This window comes from Bos grunniens, chromosome 21 (genome assembly GCF_055505025.1).
Source record: "Bos grunniens cultivar Pamir isolate PY7600 chromosome 21, Bosgru_T2T1.0, whole genome shotgun sequence".
NCBI classification, from domain to species: domain Eukaryota; kingdom Metazoa; phylum Chordata; class Mammalia; order Artiodactyla; family Bovidae; genus Bos; species Bos grunniens.
The window spans coordinates 66,656,836-66,676,143 of NC_141185.1; the positions used below are offsets into that span (position 1 = coordinate 66,656,836).

Sequence of the window (19,308 nt, forward strand, 5' to 3'; positions counted from 1 at the left end):
AAATAAAAATTATAGCCTCCTGTAATACACATAATCACCCACATTTTCAAAGTGTAACTTTTTCTGTGTTGATTACTAAGCCCAGTCAGACCCACCTATCCTAGTGTTCCCATCTCATAGGCTGAGTGCTGCCAAAGCAAAGTACTCGATGCTATTTGCCCAGAATCTTGCAGTGGCATAGGCAGGAGCTGAATGGTAACTGTTTTCCATTTATCTTTGCTATGTAATATGTCAGCATACAGCTGTTCATGGTATTCCCTTACAATCCTTTACATTTCTGCAAGGTCAGCAGTACTGTCTTCTGTCAACTCCTCAAACCAACTATTGATACCCTCTAGCAAATTTTAAACTTCTGTCATACTGTTCAACCCCAGAATTTATATTTGGTTACTTTTATAATTGAGCTTCCCAGGTAGTACAGTGATATGGGTTAGATCCCTGGGTTGGGAAGATCCCTTAGCATAGAAAATGTCAAACCACTCCAGTGTTCTTGCCTAGAAAATTCCTTGGACAGGGGAGTCTGGTGGGTACAGTCCAGGAGGTCACAGAGAGTCAGAGACATAACTGAGTGACTGAGCATGCATGCACCTTTATAATTGCTATTTCTTTATTGGCATTCTTTATTCTTCAGTTACTGTTTTCATAACCTTTTTGTAAACATAGTTCTCTTTAATTCCTTGATGTTTTATAATAGCTGTTTTTAAGACTTCATCTGTTAAATCCAAAATCCTGGCCTCCTCAAAGGCAGATTAGAGGGCTTGCTTTATTTTTTATGTATAGCTCACAATTTCCTATTTCTTTACATGTCTCACTGTAATTTTTTATTGAAAACTGGAAATTGTGGGTAAAATATCATAGCAACTCTGGATAACAATGCATATCCCACCCTTTCTGAGGTTTGTAGTTTAGGATCACTTTGTCTATTGATTTTGGGGAGCCAATATTTTGAAGTCTGCTTTGCCTACAGTATGCAGTCTCTGGTGACTTTGCTCAGGATTCCCCCCTTATTTTTTATCTGAATTTGGCTTTTTAGAGTTCACATGCTGAGAGTACATTAACTACCTTTAAGTCAAAGTCTTTCACTGTTTCCATTGTTTCTCCTTCTATTTGGCATGAGTGATCAAACCTGATGCCATGATCTTAGTTTTCTGAATGTTGTGTTTTAAGTCAACTTTTTCACTCTTCTCTCTCATTTTCATCAAGAGACTCTTTAATTCTTTTTCACTTTCTGCCATAAGGGTGGTGTCATTTGCTTATCTGAGGTTATTGATATTTCTCCTGACAATCTTGATTCCAGCTTGTGCTTCATCCAGCCCAGCATTTCTCATGATACACTCTGCATATAACTTAAATAAGCAGGGTGACAATATACAGCTTTGACATACTCCTTTCCCAGTTTGGAACCAGTCTGTTGTTTCATGTCCAGTTCTAACTGTTGCTTCTTGACCTGCATACAGATTTCTCAGACGGCAGGTCAGGTGGTCTGGTATTTCTATTTCTTGAAGAATTTTGTTGTGACAAAATTCACAGTTTGTTGTGATCCATGCAGTCAAAGGCTTTGGCGTAGTCAATAAAGCAGAAGTAGATGTTTTTCTGGAACTCTCTTGCTTTTTCCATGATCCAATGGATGTTGGCAATTTGATCTCTGGTTGCTCTACCTTTTCCAAATCCAATTTGAACATCTGAAATTTCACAATTCACGTACTATTGAAGACTGGCTTGGAGAATTTTGAGCATTACTTTGCTAGCGTGTGAGACGAGTGCAATTGTGTGGTAGTTTGAACATTCTTTGGCATTGACTTTCTTTGGGATTGGAATGAAAACTGACCTTTCCCAGTCCTGTGGCCACTGCTGAGTTTTGCAAATTTGCTGGCATATTGAGTGCAGCACTTTCGCAGCATCATCTTTCAGGATTTGAAATAGCTCAACTGGAATTCCATCACCTCTACTAGCTTTGTTCATAGTGATACTTCCTAACGTTCTCTTGACTTCACATCCCAGGATGTCTGGCTCTAGGTGAGTGATCACACCATCATGGTCATCTTGATCATTAAAATTTTTTTTTCTGTAGTTCTTCTGTGTGTTCTTGCCACCTCTTCTTAATATCTTCTGCTTCTGTTAGGTCCATACCATTTCTGTCCTTTATTGAGCCCATCTTTGCTTGAAATGTTCCTTTGGTATCTCTAATTTTCTTGAAGGAATCTCTAGTCTTTCCCATTCTATTGTTTTCTACTATTTCTTTGCATTGATCACTGAGGAAGGCCTTTTAATCTCTCCTTGTTATTCTTTGGAACTCTGCATTCAAATGGGTATACCTTTCCTTTTCTCCTTTGCTTTTCACTTCTCTTCTATTCTTGGCTATTTGTAAGGCCTTCTCAGACAACAATTTTGCCTTTTTGTATTTTTCTTGGGGATGGTCATGATCACTGTACAATATCACAAACCTCTGTCCATAGTTCTTCAGACTCTTAGTCTATCGGATCTAATCCCCTGAATCTATTTGGGATTTAGATATGGCCCTTAGATATTTTGAATAGAAGGATGCACAGTGCACTGCTTCTGGCATTCTTCTCGCCATTGTTTTACCTATAGCAATCATGTTTGTGAAGATTAAAGGCATACATTGGAGATATCAAAGGTTCAGTTCCAGACTACCACAATAAAGTAAATATCACAATAAAACAAGTCACATGGGTTTTTTTTTGGTTTCCAATGCATATAGAAGTTATGCTTACATTATTCTGTAGTCTACTAAGTATGCAATAAAGTTGTTTTAAGTATCTATTTACATACTTTAATAAAAAATACACAGTACTAAAAACATGCTAACCATCATCTGAACCTCCAGAGAATCGTAATCCTTTTGCTGGTGGAGAGTCTTGCCTTGATGTTCATGGCTGCTGACTAACCAGGGTGGTAGTGCTGAAGCCTGCAGTGGATGTAACAATTTCTTAAGAGAACAAAGAATTTTATTACATCAGCTGACTCCACCTTTCATGAGCACTTTCTCAGCAGTGCTCTTTGATAGCCCTTTACCCACAGTACCACCAATCCTGCAGCTGCTGTATCAACTAAGTTTATATAATAATTCCTTTGTTCTCACTTCTACAATCTTGTCAATATCTTCACCAGGAGTAGATTCCATCTCAAGAATCAAATTTCTTTACTTATCCATTAAAAGGAACTCTTTATCAATTCCTTAGTTGAAGGTTTCACCATGATATTCCAGCAATTCAATCACATCTTCAGACTCCACTTGTAATTCTAATTCTCTTCCTATTTCTAGCACATCTGTGTTTGATTCTTCCACTGAAATCTTGAACCCATCAATATCATCCTTGGTGCTTAGAATCAACTTATTCCAAACTCTTGTTAATGATATGTTAGCAAATATGAAAAGAACACTCAACTCACTGTCTCTACCAGAGGTCTTAGATGGCCAGGTGCATTGTCAGTGAGCAGTAGTATTTTGAAAAGTATCTTTTTTCCTGAGCACTAGGTCTCAATAGTGTGTATTTAAAATACTCAGTAAGCCATGTTGCATGCAGATGTATTGCCTTCAGGAATTTTTATCCTTTTAGAGAGCACAGGCAGAAAAACATAATTCTTAAGGGCTCTAGGATTTTTTGAATGGTGTATGAGTATTGACTTCAACTAAAAATCACCAGCTGTATCTGTCTCCAACAAGAGAGTCAACCTGCCTTTTAACACTTGGAAGCCAGGCATTGACTTCTCCTCTCTAGTTATGGAAGTCCTGGATGGCCTCTTCCTCTCATATAACCCTGTTTCATCTACACTGTCTCACCTACATTCAGTGTGGCCGCCTTCATTATCTTCATTAAATCCTCTGGATATGTTGCTGCAGCTTCCACATCAGCACTTGCAGCTTCACTTTGTCCTCTTCTGTTGTGGAGATAGCTTCTTTCTTTAAACCTCATGAACCAACCTCTGATAACTTCACACTTTTCTTCTCCAGCCTCCCCACCTCCCTCAGCTTTCATAGAATTGAAGAGAGTTAGGGCCTTGCTCTGAATTGGGCTTTGACTGAAGGAAATGTTATGGCTGGTTTGAATTTCTATCCAGACCATTAAGATAATACCAGATCAGATCAGTCGCTCAGTCGTGTCTGACTCTGCGATCCCATGAATCGCAGCACGCCAGACCTCCCTGTCCATCACCAACTCCCGGAGTTCACCCAGACTCACATCCATTGAGTCAGTGATGCCATCCAGCCATCTCATCCTCTGTCGGCCCCTTCTCCTCCTGCCCCCAATCCCTCCCAGCATCAGAGTCTTTTCCAATGAGTCAACTCTTCGCATGAGGTGGCCAAAGTACTGGAGTTTCAGCTTTAGCATCATTCCTTCCAAAGAAATCCCAGGGCTGATCTCCTTCAAAATGGACTGGTTGGATCTCCTTGCAGTCCAAGGGACTCTCAAGCGTCTTCTCCAACACCACAGTTCAAAAGCATCAATTTTTCGGCGCTCAGCCTTCTTCACAGTCCAACTCTCACATCCATACATGAACAGAGGAAAAATCATAGCCTTGACTAGATGGACCTTTGTTGGCAAAGTAATGTCTCTGCTTTTGAATATGCTATCTCGGTTGGTCATAACTTTCCTTCCAAGGAGTAAGCGTTTTTTAATTTCATGGCTGCAGTCACCATCTGCAGTGATTTTGGAGCCCCCCAAAATAAAGTCTGACACTGTTTCCACTGTTTCCCCATCTATTTCCCATGAAGTGATGGGACCAGATGCCATGATCTTCATTTTCTGAATGTTGAGCTTTAAGCCAACTTTTTCACTCTCCACTTTCACTTGCATCAAGAGGCTTTTGAGCTCCTCTTCACTTTCTGCCATAAGGGTGGTGTCATCTGCATATCTCAGGTTATTTATATTTCTCCCAGCAATCTTGATTCCACTTGTGTTTCTTCCAGTCTAGTGTTTCTCATGATGTACTCTGCATATCAGTTAAATAAGCAGGGTGACAATATACAGCCTTGACGAACTCCTTTTCCTATTTGGAACCAGTCTGTTGTTCCATGTGCAGTTCTAACTGTTGCTTCCTGACCTGCATACAGATTTCTCAAGAAGCAGATCAGGTGGTCTGGTATTCCCATCTCTTTCAGAATTTTCCACAGTTGATTGTGATCCACACAGTCAAAGTCTTTGGCATAGTCAATAAAGCAGAAATAGATGCTTTTCTGGAACTCTCTTGCTTTTTCCATGATCCAGTGGATGTTGGCAATTTGATCTCTGGTTCCTCTGCTGTTTCTAAAACCAGCTTGAACGTCAGGAAGTTCACGGTTCACATATTGCTGAAGCCTGGCTTGGAGAATTTTGAGCATTACTTTACTAGCGTGTGAGATGAGTGCAATTGTGCAGTAGTTTGAGCATTCTTTGGCATTGCCTTTCTTTGGGACTGGAATGCAAACTGACCTTTTCCAGTCCTGTGGCCACTGCTGAGTTTTCCCAATTTGCTGGCATATTGAGTGCAGCACTTTCACAGCATCATCTTTTAGGATTTGGAATAGCTCAACTGGAATTCTATCACCTCCACTAGCTTTGTTCATAGTTTTGCTTTCTAAGGCCCACTTGACTTCACATTCCAGGATGTCTGGCTCCAGGTCAGGTTTCTCCATATCAGTGACAATGCTGCTTTGCTCTCTTATCATTCATATGTTCACTAGAGTATCACTTTCAATTTCCTTCAGGAAAATTTCCTTCACGTTCACAACTTGGCTGTTCAGTGCAAAATGCCTACCTTTCAACCTATCTTGACTTTTGACATGCCTTCCTCACTAAGCTTAATCATTCCTCGTTTTTGATTTAAAGTGAGAGACATGCAACTCTCCTTTCACTTGAAAACTTAGAAGCCATTGTAGGGTTATTAACTGGCCTAATTCTAATATTTCTGTGTTTTAGGGAAAAGGTAGGCCTAAGGAGGAGGGAGATGGGGAAAGACTCAGTCAGTGGAGCAATGCAGTTACAAAACGATCACAATAGTAACATCGAAGATCACTAGTTACAGATCACCATAACATATGTAATAACAATGAAAAAGTTAAGGAATTACCAAAATGCAACATTGAGACATGGAATGAGCTAATGCTGTTGGGAAAATGGTGCCAATAGACTTGTTTGATGCAGTGTTGCCTCAAACCTTCAATTTGTGAAAAAATGCAACAAAATGAGGTCTACTTGTATATTTTCTGGATGATAATGCACCTACACTTCTTCCCAGCTCTCTAACTGTCTCTGCCTGCCAAAGAGCCTTTATGATTAAACAGATTGCCAAATATTTTTCTTAATAATATATATTCTTAGATGCTTGAGTTTGGTTTCTGCTAGTGGAGAAGGAAATGGCAACCCACACCAGTGTTCTTGCCTGGAGAATCCCAGGGACGGGGGAGCCTGGTTGGCTTCCGTCTATGGGGTCGCACAGAGTCAGACACGACTGAAGCGACTTAGCAGCGGAAGTACACCTAAGACAATATCTTCTAAAAACTTTCAATTGGGCTTGCAGGCAGCATCTTAAAAAAAAAAAAAAAAATCCACCTTACATGTTTGCATTGCCCCCTTTACTGTAGTTCGAGTGTAAATTTCTTGGAGATTCTGGCACTATATGGTCAATCCTACCATTCAATATTGTTGTTTGTTTACATATGTTTCTGGATATTCATAAGTGTTCAGTGATAAGTTACAAGAAGTTGAGGTTGGGAATTCTCAGCCTTATTGCATTCGTATTGTAGCCTCAGTGCATACACTTTGCATTGAGGACAATGTATGAGCATGGACTGAGGGTCAGTTAGTTAGATCAGTGGTTTTTATGTTGAGTTCTAGGTTGGCCGAAAAGAAAGATCACAGAAGTCTGTGATGCTGTGCCCCAAATATTAGGGATAAACAAAGCACATTATCATACATAAGACTTTGAGAAGCCTTGTAACCAGTAGATGTCTTGAATCCCCTGTCTTTGGCACCATACTTTGTCACATGCTACTGCTGCTAACAGTCATGTCCAACTCTGTGCGACCCCATAGACGGTAGCCACCAGGCTCCCCTGTCCCTGGGATTCTCCAGGCAAGAACACTGGAGTGGGTTGCCATTTCCTTCTCCAATACATGAAACTGAAAAGTGAAAGTGAAGTCGCTCAGTCATGTCCGACTGTTCACGAGCCCATGGACCACAGCCTACCAGGTTCCTCTGTCCATGGGATTTTCTAGGCAAGGGTACTGGAGTGGGGTGCCATTGCCTTCTAAGTTAGCCCAAATAAAATGGGATTGAAAAGGTGTTAAAGGCAATATCATCAGAAACAAAATTTGCCATCTAAAGATACAACTGAAAAATAAAAAACAGACTGTTTCTGCCGTCACTGGTGGAGCTGTCTTTTCCACATTGTGTATCTGTTTCGTTCTCCTGTTTCTCTGCAGAAAGGCTTTTTCTGTTAACTCTGATCATCCTGATTGTGCATGTTTGTTTTGGAAAGGGTGACTCCATGTCAGAATGCATGCCATCTAACTTTCATCATAGCTTAAGTAGCCCAAACTCTCACTGTCTCCAGAGAGTACTAACCTAGCATAAGTCAAAGGTCCACTCCTGCCCAGAAATTGCTGGATGAGAGCTCACTGACACATAGGACGTTTATGGGGTTACGTGCAAAGTCAGTTTTCAGCAGTGAAACTTTGAGTATGAAGGAGATAATTGGAATATCTGTCTGCTCTATTTCTCATATATCATAGCCCAAGCTTATTTGATGGTTAACATTTCTTTCACATGAATGACACTAACATTCATTGTAAATGGCAAACATTTGGAAACATGTATAGAAAAGATGGTCACATGGAAGAAAATCTGTAAAGGTAAAGAAGACGACAAAACTATTGGAAGTTTTAATAAGCGAGGGTTCTGCTGGGCTGGGTTTGTACTGTCTTTGTATTTGTCTTTAATTTCATTTTTGCTGCTGCTGCTAAGTCGCTTCAGTCGTGTCCGACTCTGTGCGACCCCATGGACTGCAGCCCACCAGGCTTCTCCGTCCATGGGATTCTTCAGGCAAGAACACTGGAGTGGGTTGCCATTTCCTTCTCCAAGGAAATTACTATTATTTTAGATAATTAAAAAATGCATCCATGAAGCAGGATATGTCAAACACTAATGAATATTCTGTGGTGGGAGATGGTATAGCTTAAAAGATAAAAATTTGTTCAGGTACAATTCACCTTTCCTCCCACTGGCTTCTTTGTTGAAGGAATTTATGTAAAAAGGATGAAAGACTAAATGGGATTCAGGGATTAATTTTATTAAAAACTGGAGAAAGTGCCTGATATTTGAATTGAATTTCTCTGGTAAAAGATGAATTTGTGTTCATGGTGTTTTTTTGTTTGTTTGTTTGTTTATTCTAGGTTTACTTTAAATTTTATAAAGTGGAAATCATAAAGGTTGAAATCATCCAAGACTTATTTTCACTGGAAATGGAATTGCTAAAACTCATTCATATAACTTCATTCGTATAATTTATCATTCCATTTCCTGGCTATATTACAGTTTATTTACTTATTTATACATGATGGGCATTTGAGGGTTTTTCTCTCTTTTTGCTATTAAAAAAGTCTTTGCTCAGGAATTCTTGTGCAACTCTCCATGTGCACATGTATAAAAGTTCATTTTGGATATGCTTAGAAAAAGAGTTGCTAGGTTATAGGGAATGTCATTGCCAAATTGTTCTTCCAAGGAGAAAGTGTCTTTTCATTTTGTGGCTACAATCACCATCCATAGTGATTTTAGAAGCCAAGAAAATAAAATCTGTCATTGTTTCCACTTTTTCCCCATCTATTTGTGATGAAGTGATGGGACTGCATGCCATGATTTTCATTTTTTGAATGTTGAGTTTTAAGCCAGCTTTTTCACTTCCTCTTTCCCCCCCATCAAGACGTTCTTTAGTTCTTCTTCACTTTCTGCCATTGGAATGGTATCATCTGCATATCTGAGCTTGTTGACATTTCTCCCAGCAATCTTGATTCCAGCTTGTGAGTCATTCAGCCCAGCATTTCCCACTATGTACTCTGCATGTTAGAAGAAACAGTTAGAACCCTGCATGATTGAGAAAGGATTGAGAACCCTTAGGATTGAGAAAGGAGTACGACAGCACTGTCTATTGTCATCCTGTTTATTTAACCTATACACTGAGCACATCACGAGAAATGCTGGGCTGGATGAGTTACAAGCTGGAATCAAGATAGGCAGGAAAAACATCAACAACATCAGATATGTGGACGATATCACTCTAACTGCAGAAAGCAGAGGGAACTAAAGAACCCTTAGATGAGGGTGAAGGAGGAGAGCAAAAGAGCTGACTTAACTAAATATTAAAAAAAAAAAACAAACAACAACTAAGATAACAGCATCTGGCCCCATTACTTCATGGCAAACAGAAGGGGAAAATACGGAAGAAGTGACAGATTTCTTCTTCTTAGGCTCTAAAATCACTGCAGATGGTTGGTGATTGCAACCATGAAATCAGAAGACAACTCCTTCTTGGCAGGAAAGCTATGATAAATCTAGGCAGTGTGTAAAAGAGCATAGACATTACTCTGCCAACAAAGGTACGTATAGTCAAGGCTATGTCCTTCCCAGTGGTCACATACGGTTTTGAGACCTGGACCATAAAGAAAGTAGAAAATCAAAGAATTGATGCCTTTGAACTGTGGTGTTGAAGAAGACTCCTGAGAGTCCCCTGAACAGCAAGAAGATCAAACCTGTCAATCTTAAAGGAAATCAACCCTGAATACTCATTGGAAGGACTGGTGCTGAAGCTGAAGCTCTAGTATGCTGGTCATCTGATGTGAACAGCTGACTCATTGGATAAGACCCTGATGCTGGGAAAGATTGAGGGCAGAAGGAGAAGAGGGCATCAGAGGATGAGATGGCTGGATGGCATCACTGAGGCAATGGACATGAACTTGGGCAAATTTCAGGAGATGGTGAAGGACAGAGTGGCCTGGAGTACTGCAGTTCATGGGATCGCAAAGAATTGACATAATTAACTGGGTGACTGAAAACAACAACACTTTGCATATAAGCTAAGTAAGCAGCATGACAGTATACAACCTTGATGTACTCCTTTCCCAATTTTGAACCAGTTTGTTGCTCCATGTCCAGTTCTAACTGTTGCTACTTGACCTGCATACAAGTTTCTCAGGAGACAGGTAAGCTGGTCTGGTATTACCATCATTTTAAGATTTTTTCCACAGTTTTCTGTGATCCACACAGTCAAAGGCTTTAGTGTAGTTAATAGAGCAGAAGTAGATGTTTTTCTGGAATTCCCTTGCTTTTTCTATGATCCAGCAGATGTTGGCAATTTGATCTCTGATTTCTCTGCCTTTTCTAAATCCAGCTTATACATCTGGAAGTTCTCATTTCACATACTGTTGAAGCCTAACTTGAAGGATTTTGAGCATCACCTTGCTATCATGTGAAATGAATGCAATTGTATGGTAGTTTGAACATTCTTTGGCATTCCCTTTCTTGGGAATTGGAATGAAAACTGACCTTTTTCAGTCCTGTGGCTGCTGCTGAGTTTTTTAAATTTGCTGACATAGTCAGTGCAGCACTTTAACAGCATCATCTTTTAGGATTTGAAATAGCTTAATTAGAATTCCAACAACTCCTCTAGCTTTGATCATAGTAATGCTTGCTATGGCCCACTTGACTTCACACTCAAGGATGTCTTTTAGGTCCTTGCCATTTCTATTCTTTATTGAGCCCATCTGTACATGAAATGTTCTCCTGGTATATCCACTTTTCTTGAAGAGATCTCTAGTCTTTCCCATTCTATTGTTTTTCTCTATCTTTCCATTGTTCACTTAAGAAGGTTATCTTATCTCTCCTTGCTATTCTATGGAACTCTGCATTCAATTGGTTATTTCTTTCCCTTTCTTCTTTGTCTTTTGCTTCTCCTCTTTTCTGGCTATTTGTAAGGTCTCCACAGACAACCACCTTCTTGCATTTCTTTCTCTTGGGGGTGTTTTTGGTCACCACCTCCTGTACAATGTTATGAACCTCTGTCCATAGTTCTTCAGGCACTCTGTCTCCTAGATCTAATCCCTTGATTAGATCCCTTGATTCATCACCTCCACTGTATAATCATAAGGGATTTGATTAAAGTCATAACCGAATGACCTAGTGGTTTTCCCTACTTTCTTCGATTTAAGTCTGAATTTTGCAATAAGGAACTGATGATCTGTGTCACAGTCGGCTCCAGGTCTTGTCTTTGCTGACTGTATAGAGCTTCTCCATTTTTGGCTGCAAAGAATCTAATCAATCTGATTTTGGTATTGACCATCTGATGATATCCATGTGTAGAGTCATCTCTTGTGTTGTTGGAAGAGGATGTTTGCTATTCCCAGTGTGTTCTCTTGGCAAAACTCTAATAGCCTGTGCCCTTCAATCTATACTCCAAGGCCAAATTTGCCTGTTACTCCAGGTATTTCTTGACTTTCTACTTTTGTATTCCAGCACCCTATGGTAAAAAGGACATCTTTTTTGGTGTTAGTTCTATAAGGTCTTGTAGGTCTTCATAGAACTGTTTAGTTTCTTTAGTATTAGTGGTTGGGGCATAGACTTGGATTACTGTGACGCTGATAATCTAATAATCTACTGATATTAATAGTTATATGTTGACAACATGTTCTCAGAATTTGTGGCTTTTCACTTTTTTCAGTGTCTTTTTATAATCAAGAACTCTTCTTTTTAAAATAGTCAAATGTGTTAATCTTATAGAGACTTTTTCTGTTTGCATATTAGGAGTTCTTCTTGCTCCAAGATCAGAAAGATGCTTTCTTTTAGTTTCTTTGGAAATTTCAAAGTTTTGCATTTGATATTCATGGTCTTTTTAGAAGGTTTCCATGTGTTCTCATTATTCCTTCTTATCTGATTATTTTGTACTATACCCTCTAAACATGTGTCATACAGGAACCTAATCACTGTAATTTGAGGAATGGCCCACCCAAGGTGTATTCACAAGTGTGAGATAAGAAGTCATGTCTGATATTAAGGAACGGATTTGGTTTGTTTCCTCTTCATCCTCAATACTTAGTACCAAGCTAGTATAGATTCTGCTGCCTGCATGCAAGCTTGCATTGCAGTCATGTGGACAGAGAGCAGACCAGCAAGCCCAGCCCCTCTAGAGCCAACTTCTCTTAGTGCTACTGAACATGCATTTCAAAAGCAGAAGGCAGGACAAGAGGACACACTCTGTGTGAGCCCTGACCTCAACTTGTGATCGTGTGACCCACCATGACACGTGATGCATGACACATGGCCCAGTCACTCTCAGGTTCTAACCAAACAAATCAATTCCTCCTCCTGTGTAGCAATGTTCTATACAAAGTGCTGGGGTTGTTTCCTCCACTGATCTCCCGTTATGGGAGAAGCTTGGTTAGAAGTTGCATGTTGTTTATAGAAGAGGCATAATGACTAAGGGACCACTGCTCCCGCTCCCTTGACATCCTACTCTTCTGGGTAGCGATTAAGGGATAAAAGGGTCAGCCTTGTCCAAGTTATCTCACTTCACAAAAATTCTGATTTTTCATCTATAAAATAAGCATGCTAATAGTGCTTTCTCCTTGGAAGAAAAGCTATAACCAACCTAGACAGCATATTAAAAAGCAGAGACATTATTTTGCCAACAAAGGTCCGTCTAGTCAAGGCTATGGTTTTTCCAATAGTCATGTATGGATGTGAGAGTTGGACTATAAAGAAAGCTGATCACCAAAGAATTGATTCTTTTGAACTGTGGTGTTGGAGAAGACTCTTGAGAGTCCCTTGGACTTCAAGGAGATCCAATCAGTCCATCCTAAAGGAAATCAGTCCTGAATGTTCATTAGAAGGACTGATGTTGAAGCTGCAACTCCAATACTTTGGCCACCTGATGTGAAGAGCTGACTCATTGGAAAAGACCCTGATGCTGGGAAAGGTTGAAGGTGGGAAGAGAAGGGAGGATAAGGTGATTGGATGGTATCACTGACTCGATGGACATGGGTTTGAGTAAACTCCGGGAGTTGGGGATGGACAGGGAGGCCTGGCATGCCACAGTCCGACACGACTGAGCGACTGAACTGAACTGAATAGTGCTAAGTGACATAATGCATGTCTTGTACCACACGAAGTGCTTAAAGCAATTAAAGAGCTCAATATTATGTTAACAATTTGCTACTATATGATTGTTTGTAGTAAGTCTATTACTGTATGTCAGTGTTTATGTATTCAACAGATTGCATGTCTTTGTTTCTTCTAACCATAAAATAACTTCGATAGACACATACAGAGCATTAAATTATTCAGTTGTTTCACAAGGTATGTGGAAGTATTTTAACATTATGTCCAGAAGGGTGCCTTATGGTAACCAAAGATAGAATACTAAAAATCAACAATACTAAAAATCAACCTTTTGTTGTTGATTTTTAGTACTTATAGCCAAAAACATTTTATCAGGTATTCAGAATGGGGCCTGCTCTATAAAGTATTGCTGTAGAATAGCCATCATTATCAATCTGCTACTGACAAGTGCTTTTAACTTAATTAACCCTTACTATACCATACAAAAAGAATCATTAGCATTTACCATCTGGGTCAAATGAAATCTTTCTATTTTTCATTTCAATGAAAATTTTAAGTCACTATTTGAATTATTTACACAAAGTTAAAGTGATAGTAAAAAAAAAAAAAGCTTTGTTAAAATTTTTAATGTAATTTTATATTTTGCAAAATGAAATTTTTATTTTATTTTTCCTGGTCTTGGAGATTGTGTATACAACAAATGTACAGTGTTGTCTGCTTGTTTGTTTGTTTGGGGTTTTTTTTTTTTTCAGGTTTTAAAACTTTTTATTTGCATATTGAAAAATTGTGCATTCTAATAATTAAAATCATTTGACCAACAACAAGAAAATGGCACTCTGATTAAACTGCATTTTACATCTCAAAGGACACCTTGGACCAGCTTGTTTTTCACTCTAGATTTCACTGCCATCCCACCCAGCTTCCTTCTTCACCAACATACGAATTCTTTTCCTTGCTTGTCAGCCAGACAGGCAGATAGATGGGAGAGGCAGGAGAGGCCTACGTTATCAGTAGTTCTCCATTCATTTAAACTTGATCCAACCTCTTTGCATCTTACAAAGTAAAACAGCTATAATAAGTAAAATAAGGCAATGCTTGCGGAATCTACAGTGCATCCTGGCGGCGCAAGCTTCAGTACGACTCACCTGCGTGTTTCTCCTGTTCAGCTGTTTCTTTTGAGGGCAGTGGATTTTTCTCTTGCGTTTCTGTTTTCTTCAGTTTCGATGTATCGAACTTCTCAAACTCAGCCATACCGAGTTTGTCAGACATGGTTGCGCGGGAGCGGAGCTAGCTGCGCGCGAGTGAGGTCCGGTCTGTGCAGTGACCGCCGCCGAGTCTGTACGGTGTTTTTGAATGCAACCAACTCCTCATCAACTGTCACGCATAAACCTGAAAATACTGATTACAGATTTTAAATACATCTCTAACAGGTTCTAGGTTATCATTACTTCTGATTTTCTTGTGATTGTATTATCAAAATGAAATGCTTTTGAAACTTTGGTTCATAATTTAAGAAAGAATAATCATCTTTCCACCATGGTTGCAAACATTTTCACTTTTAGATTAATAACACCAACTTCAATGATCAATACAAAATCTCTTCATTACTTCTGTATTATTTATTTCCTCCCTGTTACCTTTACATAGATACCTGACTTCAGAATTTTTCCACCAAAAAATTGTATCAATAGATCATGATGCACAAACATCATAAAAATTGAAATAATACTGTCATATAATCTTTAGCAAAATAAAATTGTCCAGATTCTTGTAAAAAAAATATTGTGAAATTCTTACAGTTAAATGACTAGCTGGATGAAAATGCTGTATTTTCTTTTTGTCCTTATAAATGTATTGATAATCTATGTGAGAAAATTCATCTAGGATTCTGTCATCTAGAGATATATGATTTAAGATTTTCTTAATATGATGAATTTCATCATTATTGGAACAATTTAGAGTGTTGCTATATATAGCTTTGACTTCATCTTCTGATCCAACCCATATGAAATATTTTCCCCTAATTTCAATAAACTTTAAAAAAAGTGATTACATTAAAATGTTTCCAGACTTGTTTTATGCTTTCTTTAAAAATGATATAACACTCTGGGAAATAAAATACGAAAATTGCAAGATTACATAATAGATAATTTCCCCATGGCATCATTCTTGCAGACAATGCCATCTGTATTATTTTTCTATAGAGTTAACATTTTAAAGAAATAGTCGAGGGTAATGGGATCAAGATGGTGGAGAAATAGGATGTGGAGCTCACCTTCTTCCATTCATATATCAGAAATATGTCTATACGTGGAACGACTCTCACAGAACATCTACTGAATGCTGCAGAAGACCTCAGACTTTCAAAAGGTCAAGAAAGTCTCTGCACAATGAGGTAGGGCAAAAGAAAAAAGAGAGAGAGAGAAAGCAATCAGGACAGAACCAGTGCCTCTGGGAGGAAGTCGTGAAAGAGGAAATGCTTCACACACTGGGAAGTCACCTCACTGGTGGGGACAGAAGGGGCACTTTGGAGCCTCAGAGAGGAATGAAGCAACAGGTATGTGGAGGGCAAAGTAGAGAGAGATCTGCATAAAGGGTTGGTGGCAGCCAGCACTCCCCAGCCTAAGACACTTTTCTGTCTGCCTGCTGGGACAAGTTGGGGCTGGGTACTGAGGCTTGGGCTCCAGAGGTCACAGAGAGGACTGGGATTGGCTGCCTGAAGACAGCTTGAGAGGATGAGGATATACTATGGCACAACTGGGGGAATCTAGGAAGAAGCTTGGGCCCAGCAGAGGGGCAAGGAGCCATTATTGGGGAGTGCCAAAGGAGAGGCTCAGGCTCACCATAAGAGCTTCTTTCTCTGTGTGCTCACAGGCAGCAGGGCACTGCCTGCATGAGCTCTAGCGGTGGGTGCAAGTCACGGCTGCCACATCAGACTCCAGCAGTGGGCATGGACTGCTGCTGCTTCTGTCACCACTGCTGCTGAGGGCCCTGCAATCTAGTGCCAACCACTGCCCCCTCCTCCTGGGGTGTGCAGCCTGCTGCAGCTGCTGTGGAAGGACCTGTGACCAGGAGCCAACTGCTGCCCCCATGTCCTGGGAGCCTATATGAGCTGTGCACCTGCACACTCTCTATCAAGGGGATATCAGCCCAGACACGCTGAGGAAAGAGATGACACAAATCCAAACCAAAAACCGCCTTCACACCAAAAAATGTATTAAACCCACATCAGCTACACAGGCACACTCTTGCTTACAAATAGCCCTTGAAAACTATAGTAGATAATGGTTTTTCCCAAACTCACAGACTAAGAGAAATATAGGCAAAATGAAAAAGCAGGGGAAACATTCTCAGTTAAAGAAAATTCCCCTGAAGGAACAAATAATAAAACAGGTTTCTTCTGTCTAATGAACAAGTTCAACAAGGAGATAAAATGCTGAAGGAATTAAAAAAGGCTACTATAGAAATGCAATTATTATAAAAAGGAGCTAGAAACTATGAGGAGCCAAGAAAAATTAGAGATTTAATTTGCTGAGACTACAGTTGAACTATAACAATGAACAGCAGAATGAATAATGCAGAAGAAAAAATAAATGACCTGGAAGATAGGCTAATGGAAATTACCCAATCAAAAAAGCAGACAGAAAACCAAATGAACAAAAATGAAAGCAATATAAGACTTACAGGATAATATAAAGCAGTCCTATCTATACATTATAGGGATTCCAGAAGGAGAAGAAAGAGAAAAGGAGATTGAAAATGTATTTGAAGAAATCGTGGCTGAAAATTTCCCAAACCTAAAGAAGGAAACCTAAAGGTGTCCAGATATAGGAAGCACATGCATGTTAAACTGCTTCAGTCATGTCCAACTCTTCGTGATCCTATGGACTGTAGACCACCGGGTTCCTCTGTCCAAGGGATTCTCCAGGCAAGAACACTGGAGTGGGTTGCCATGTCCTTCTCCAGGGGATCTTCCTAACCCAGGGATCGAACCCAGGTCTCTTTCATCTCCTGCATTGGATGCAGATTCTTTACCACTAGCGCCAGCTGTTTGCTTCATTGTACTTCTCTCTGAGGTTCCTAAACTCCCCACAAACCCACCTGTGAAGGGATTTCCTATTGTGTGGAGAATTCTCTTTCAGAACTCACTCCCTGGGACAGGTCCCTGTCCTGTAATCCTTTGTCTCCCTTTTTGTCTTTATCTTCTGTCCTACCTCATTTCAAGGAGACTGGCTTGCCTTTCTGGAAGTCTGGGGTCCTCTGCTAGAAGATGACCTTTTGATGTATTTGTGAGGAAGAAGGTGGCCTCCCCGTCTTATTCCTCTGCCATCTTGAAGCCACACTGTTTGGGTGGATGATCCAAGGTCATCTACACATTGAACAGTTCCCGCAGAACATCTTATGAAGCTGACAGAGGACCCCAGACATCCAGAGAGGCAAAGCAATCTCCTTGGAATGAGGTAGGACAAAAGATAAAGACAAAAAGGTAGACAAAGGATTTCAGGATGGGGACCTGGCCCTGGGAGGTAGTTCTGAAGGAGAAGAATTTTCCACACAGTAGGAAACCCCCTCACTGGTGGGTTCAAGGGGGAGCCTAGAAACCTCAGAGGGAAGCACAACAAGGCAAAATGGAGAAGATTCATCACAGAGATCATGCGGAATGGCAATTTCCAGCTGAGAAGTGGCTCACCCACTTGTGTCCACATGCAGCGAGTGTAGGCTGGGTGTGGAGGCTAAGGCTGTGGGAGTTGGTCCTCAGGCAAAGGACTAGGGTTGAATGCTGTGAAGATACTCTGAGGGGACTAATGTGACATAGCACAGGCAGGACAGGGAAAACTCTGGGATCACCAGAGAAACAAAAGGTCATTCCTGCAGGAAGGCTCTAATGCTGCACTCTAACTCCAAGCTTGCTCAGAGAACAATGGACCACACCCTAGTGAATAGTGAAGCGGGGCAAGCCAGCTGCGGTCTAGGGTCCCAGTGGTAGAGAAGCAGGTGTGCAACTACTAGAGGTAGAAGGCAAGGGGCCGGTACAATCTCAGCCCCAGAGATCACATCTACCCATCCATCACCAAGCCAAGAAAAGCTGCAGGCCACTACCCCTGTCTTCCTGGGATACTGAGCGGCTTAGATTTGCCAAGGATGTCACAACCTGAGACCAACTTCCCCAGGGAAGCTCACAACCTGCCTAAGACTGTGGCGACCCCCGGGTGGCCCAGCTGGGACTCAAGTGGCTTGGCTCTGCCAAGGATCCCACAAACCAGGCCCAACTCCGCCAGCAAGTGCACAACTCACCTCAGGCTGTGGGGACCTCATGTGGCTCATCCATGGCGAGCACTCCCCACACATCGCAGTGGCATCTGCAGGGCCCTCGCTCCCCATAGCACAGCTGAGCAAGTGAGTCTGGGTGAGCAGCCACTCTCGACCCCTTGAGATCAGACCCTGGAGAGGGACTTGTAAGCAGATGCTGGGCAAAAATCAGAGTGGAAGTGTGAGCAGAGCAAAGAAGGGGGACTGCCCAAGAAGTGGCAGATGCAGCAGATTAAAATCTCACAATTAACCTGAGGCTGTGTGCTTTGGTGGCAACTGTGAACTTTGAGAGTAAAAAAGCCTCAACGTGGAGCAAGGGAATATCTGTGTCTGAACTGACTCCACACTGCCCACAACAGGTCCAGAGATCTTTCTAGATATACCGGAGGACCTTTTGAGTAGGCTAATCAACTGAAGCAGGAAAATGGAGGAATCACATGGACATTTCTCTCACTACCACCCTATATATATTTTCCACCTCCTATTTTTAATTATTATTTTTCTCCCCATCTTTTTATTTCTCATATTGTCTTAATATGGCTGTTTATTATACCTTTAATTTTTATTTTTCAGTTCAGTTCAGTTCAGTTGCTCAGTCGTGTCTGACTCTTGCAACCCCATGAATCGCAGCATGCCAGGCCTCCCTGTCCATCACCAACTCTCAGAGTTCACTCAAACATATGTCCTTCGAGTCAGTGATGCCATCCAGCCATCTCATTGTCTGTCGTCCCCTTCTCTTTCTGCCCCCAATCCGTCCCAGCATCAGAGTCTTTTCCAATGAGTCAACTCTTTGCATGAGGTGGCCAAAGTACTGGAGTTTCAGCTTTAGCATCATTCCTTCCAAAGAACACCCAGGGCTGATCTCCTTCAGAATGGAGTGGTCGGATCT

The 19,308-nt window shown here is 40.8% G+C and overlaps 1 protein-coding gene across 1 annotated transcript; it reads right to left on the reverse strand.

Annotated features, from left to right (window-relative positions):
- Positions 1 to 14,240: 14,240 nt before the first annotated feature.
- Positions 14,241 to 14,488, reverse strand: LOC147349838 (thymosin beta-4-like). Its single transcript, XM_086365012.1, has one exon. The coding sequence runs from the start codon at positions 14,376 to 14,378 to the stop codon at positions 14,241 to 14,243; it is 138 nt and encodes a 45-aa protein (XP_086221138.1). The 5' UTR covers positions 14,379 to 14,488.
- Between the last annotated feature and the right edge of the window lie 4,820 nt (positions 14,489 to 19,308).

Coding starts and splice junctions, on each gene's coding strand:
- LOC147349838 (XM_086365012.1), bottom strand. CDS start 14,378: ATGTCTGACAAACTCGGTATGGCTGAGTTTGAGAAGTTCGATACATCG.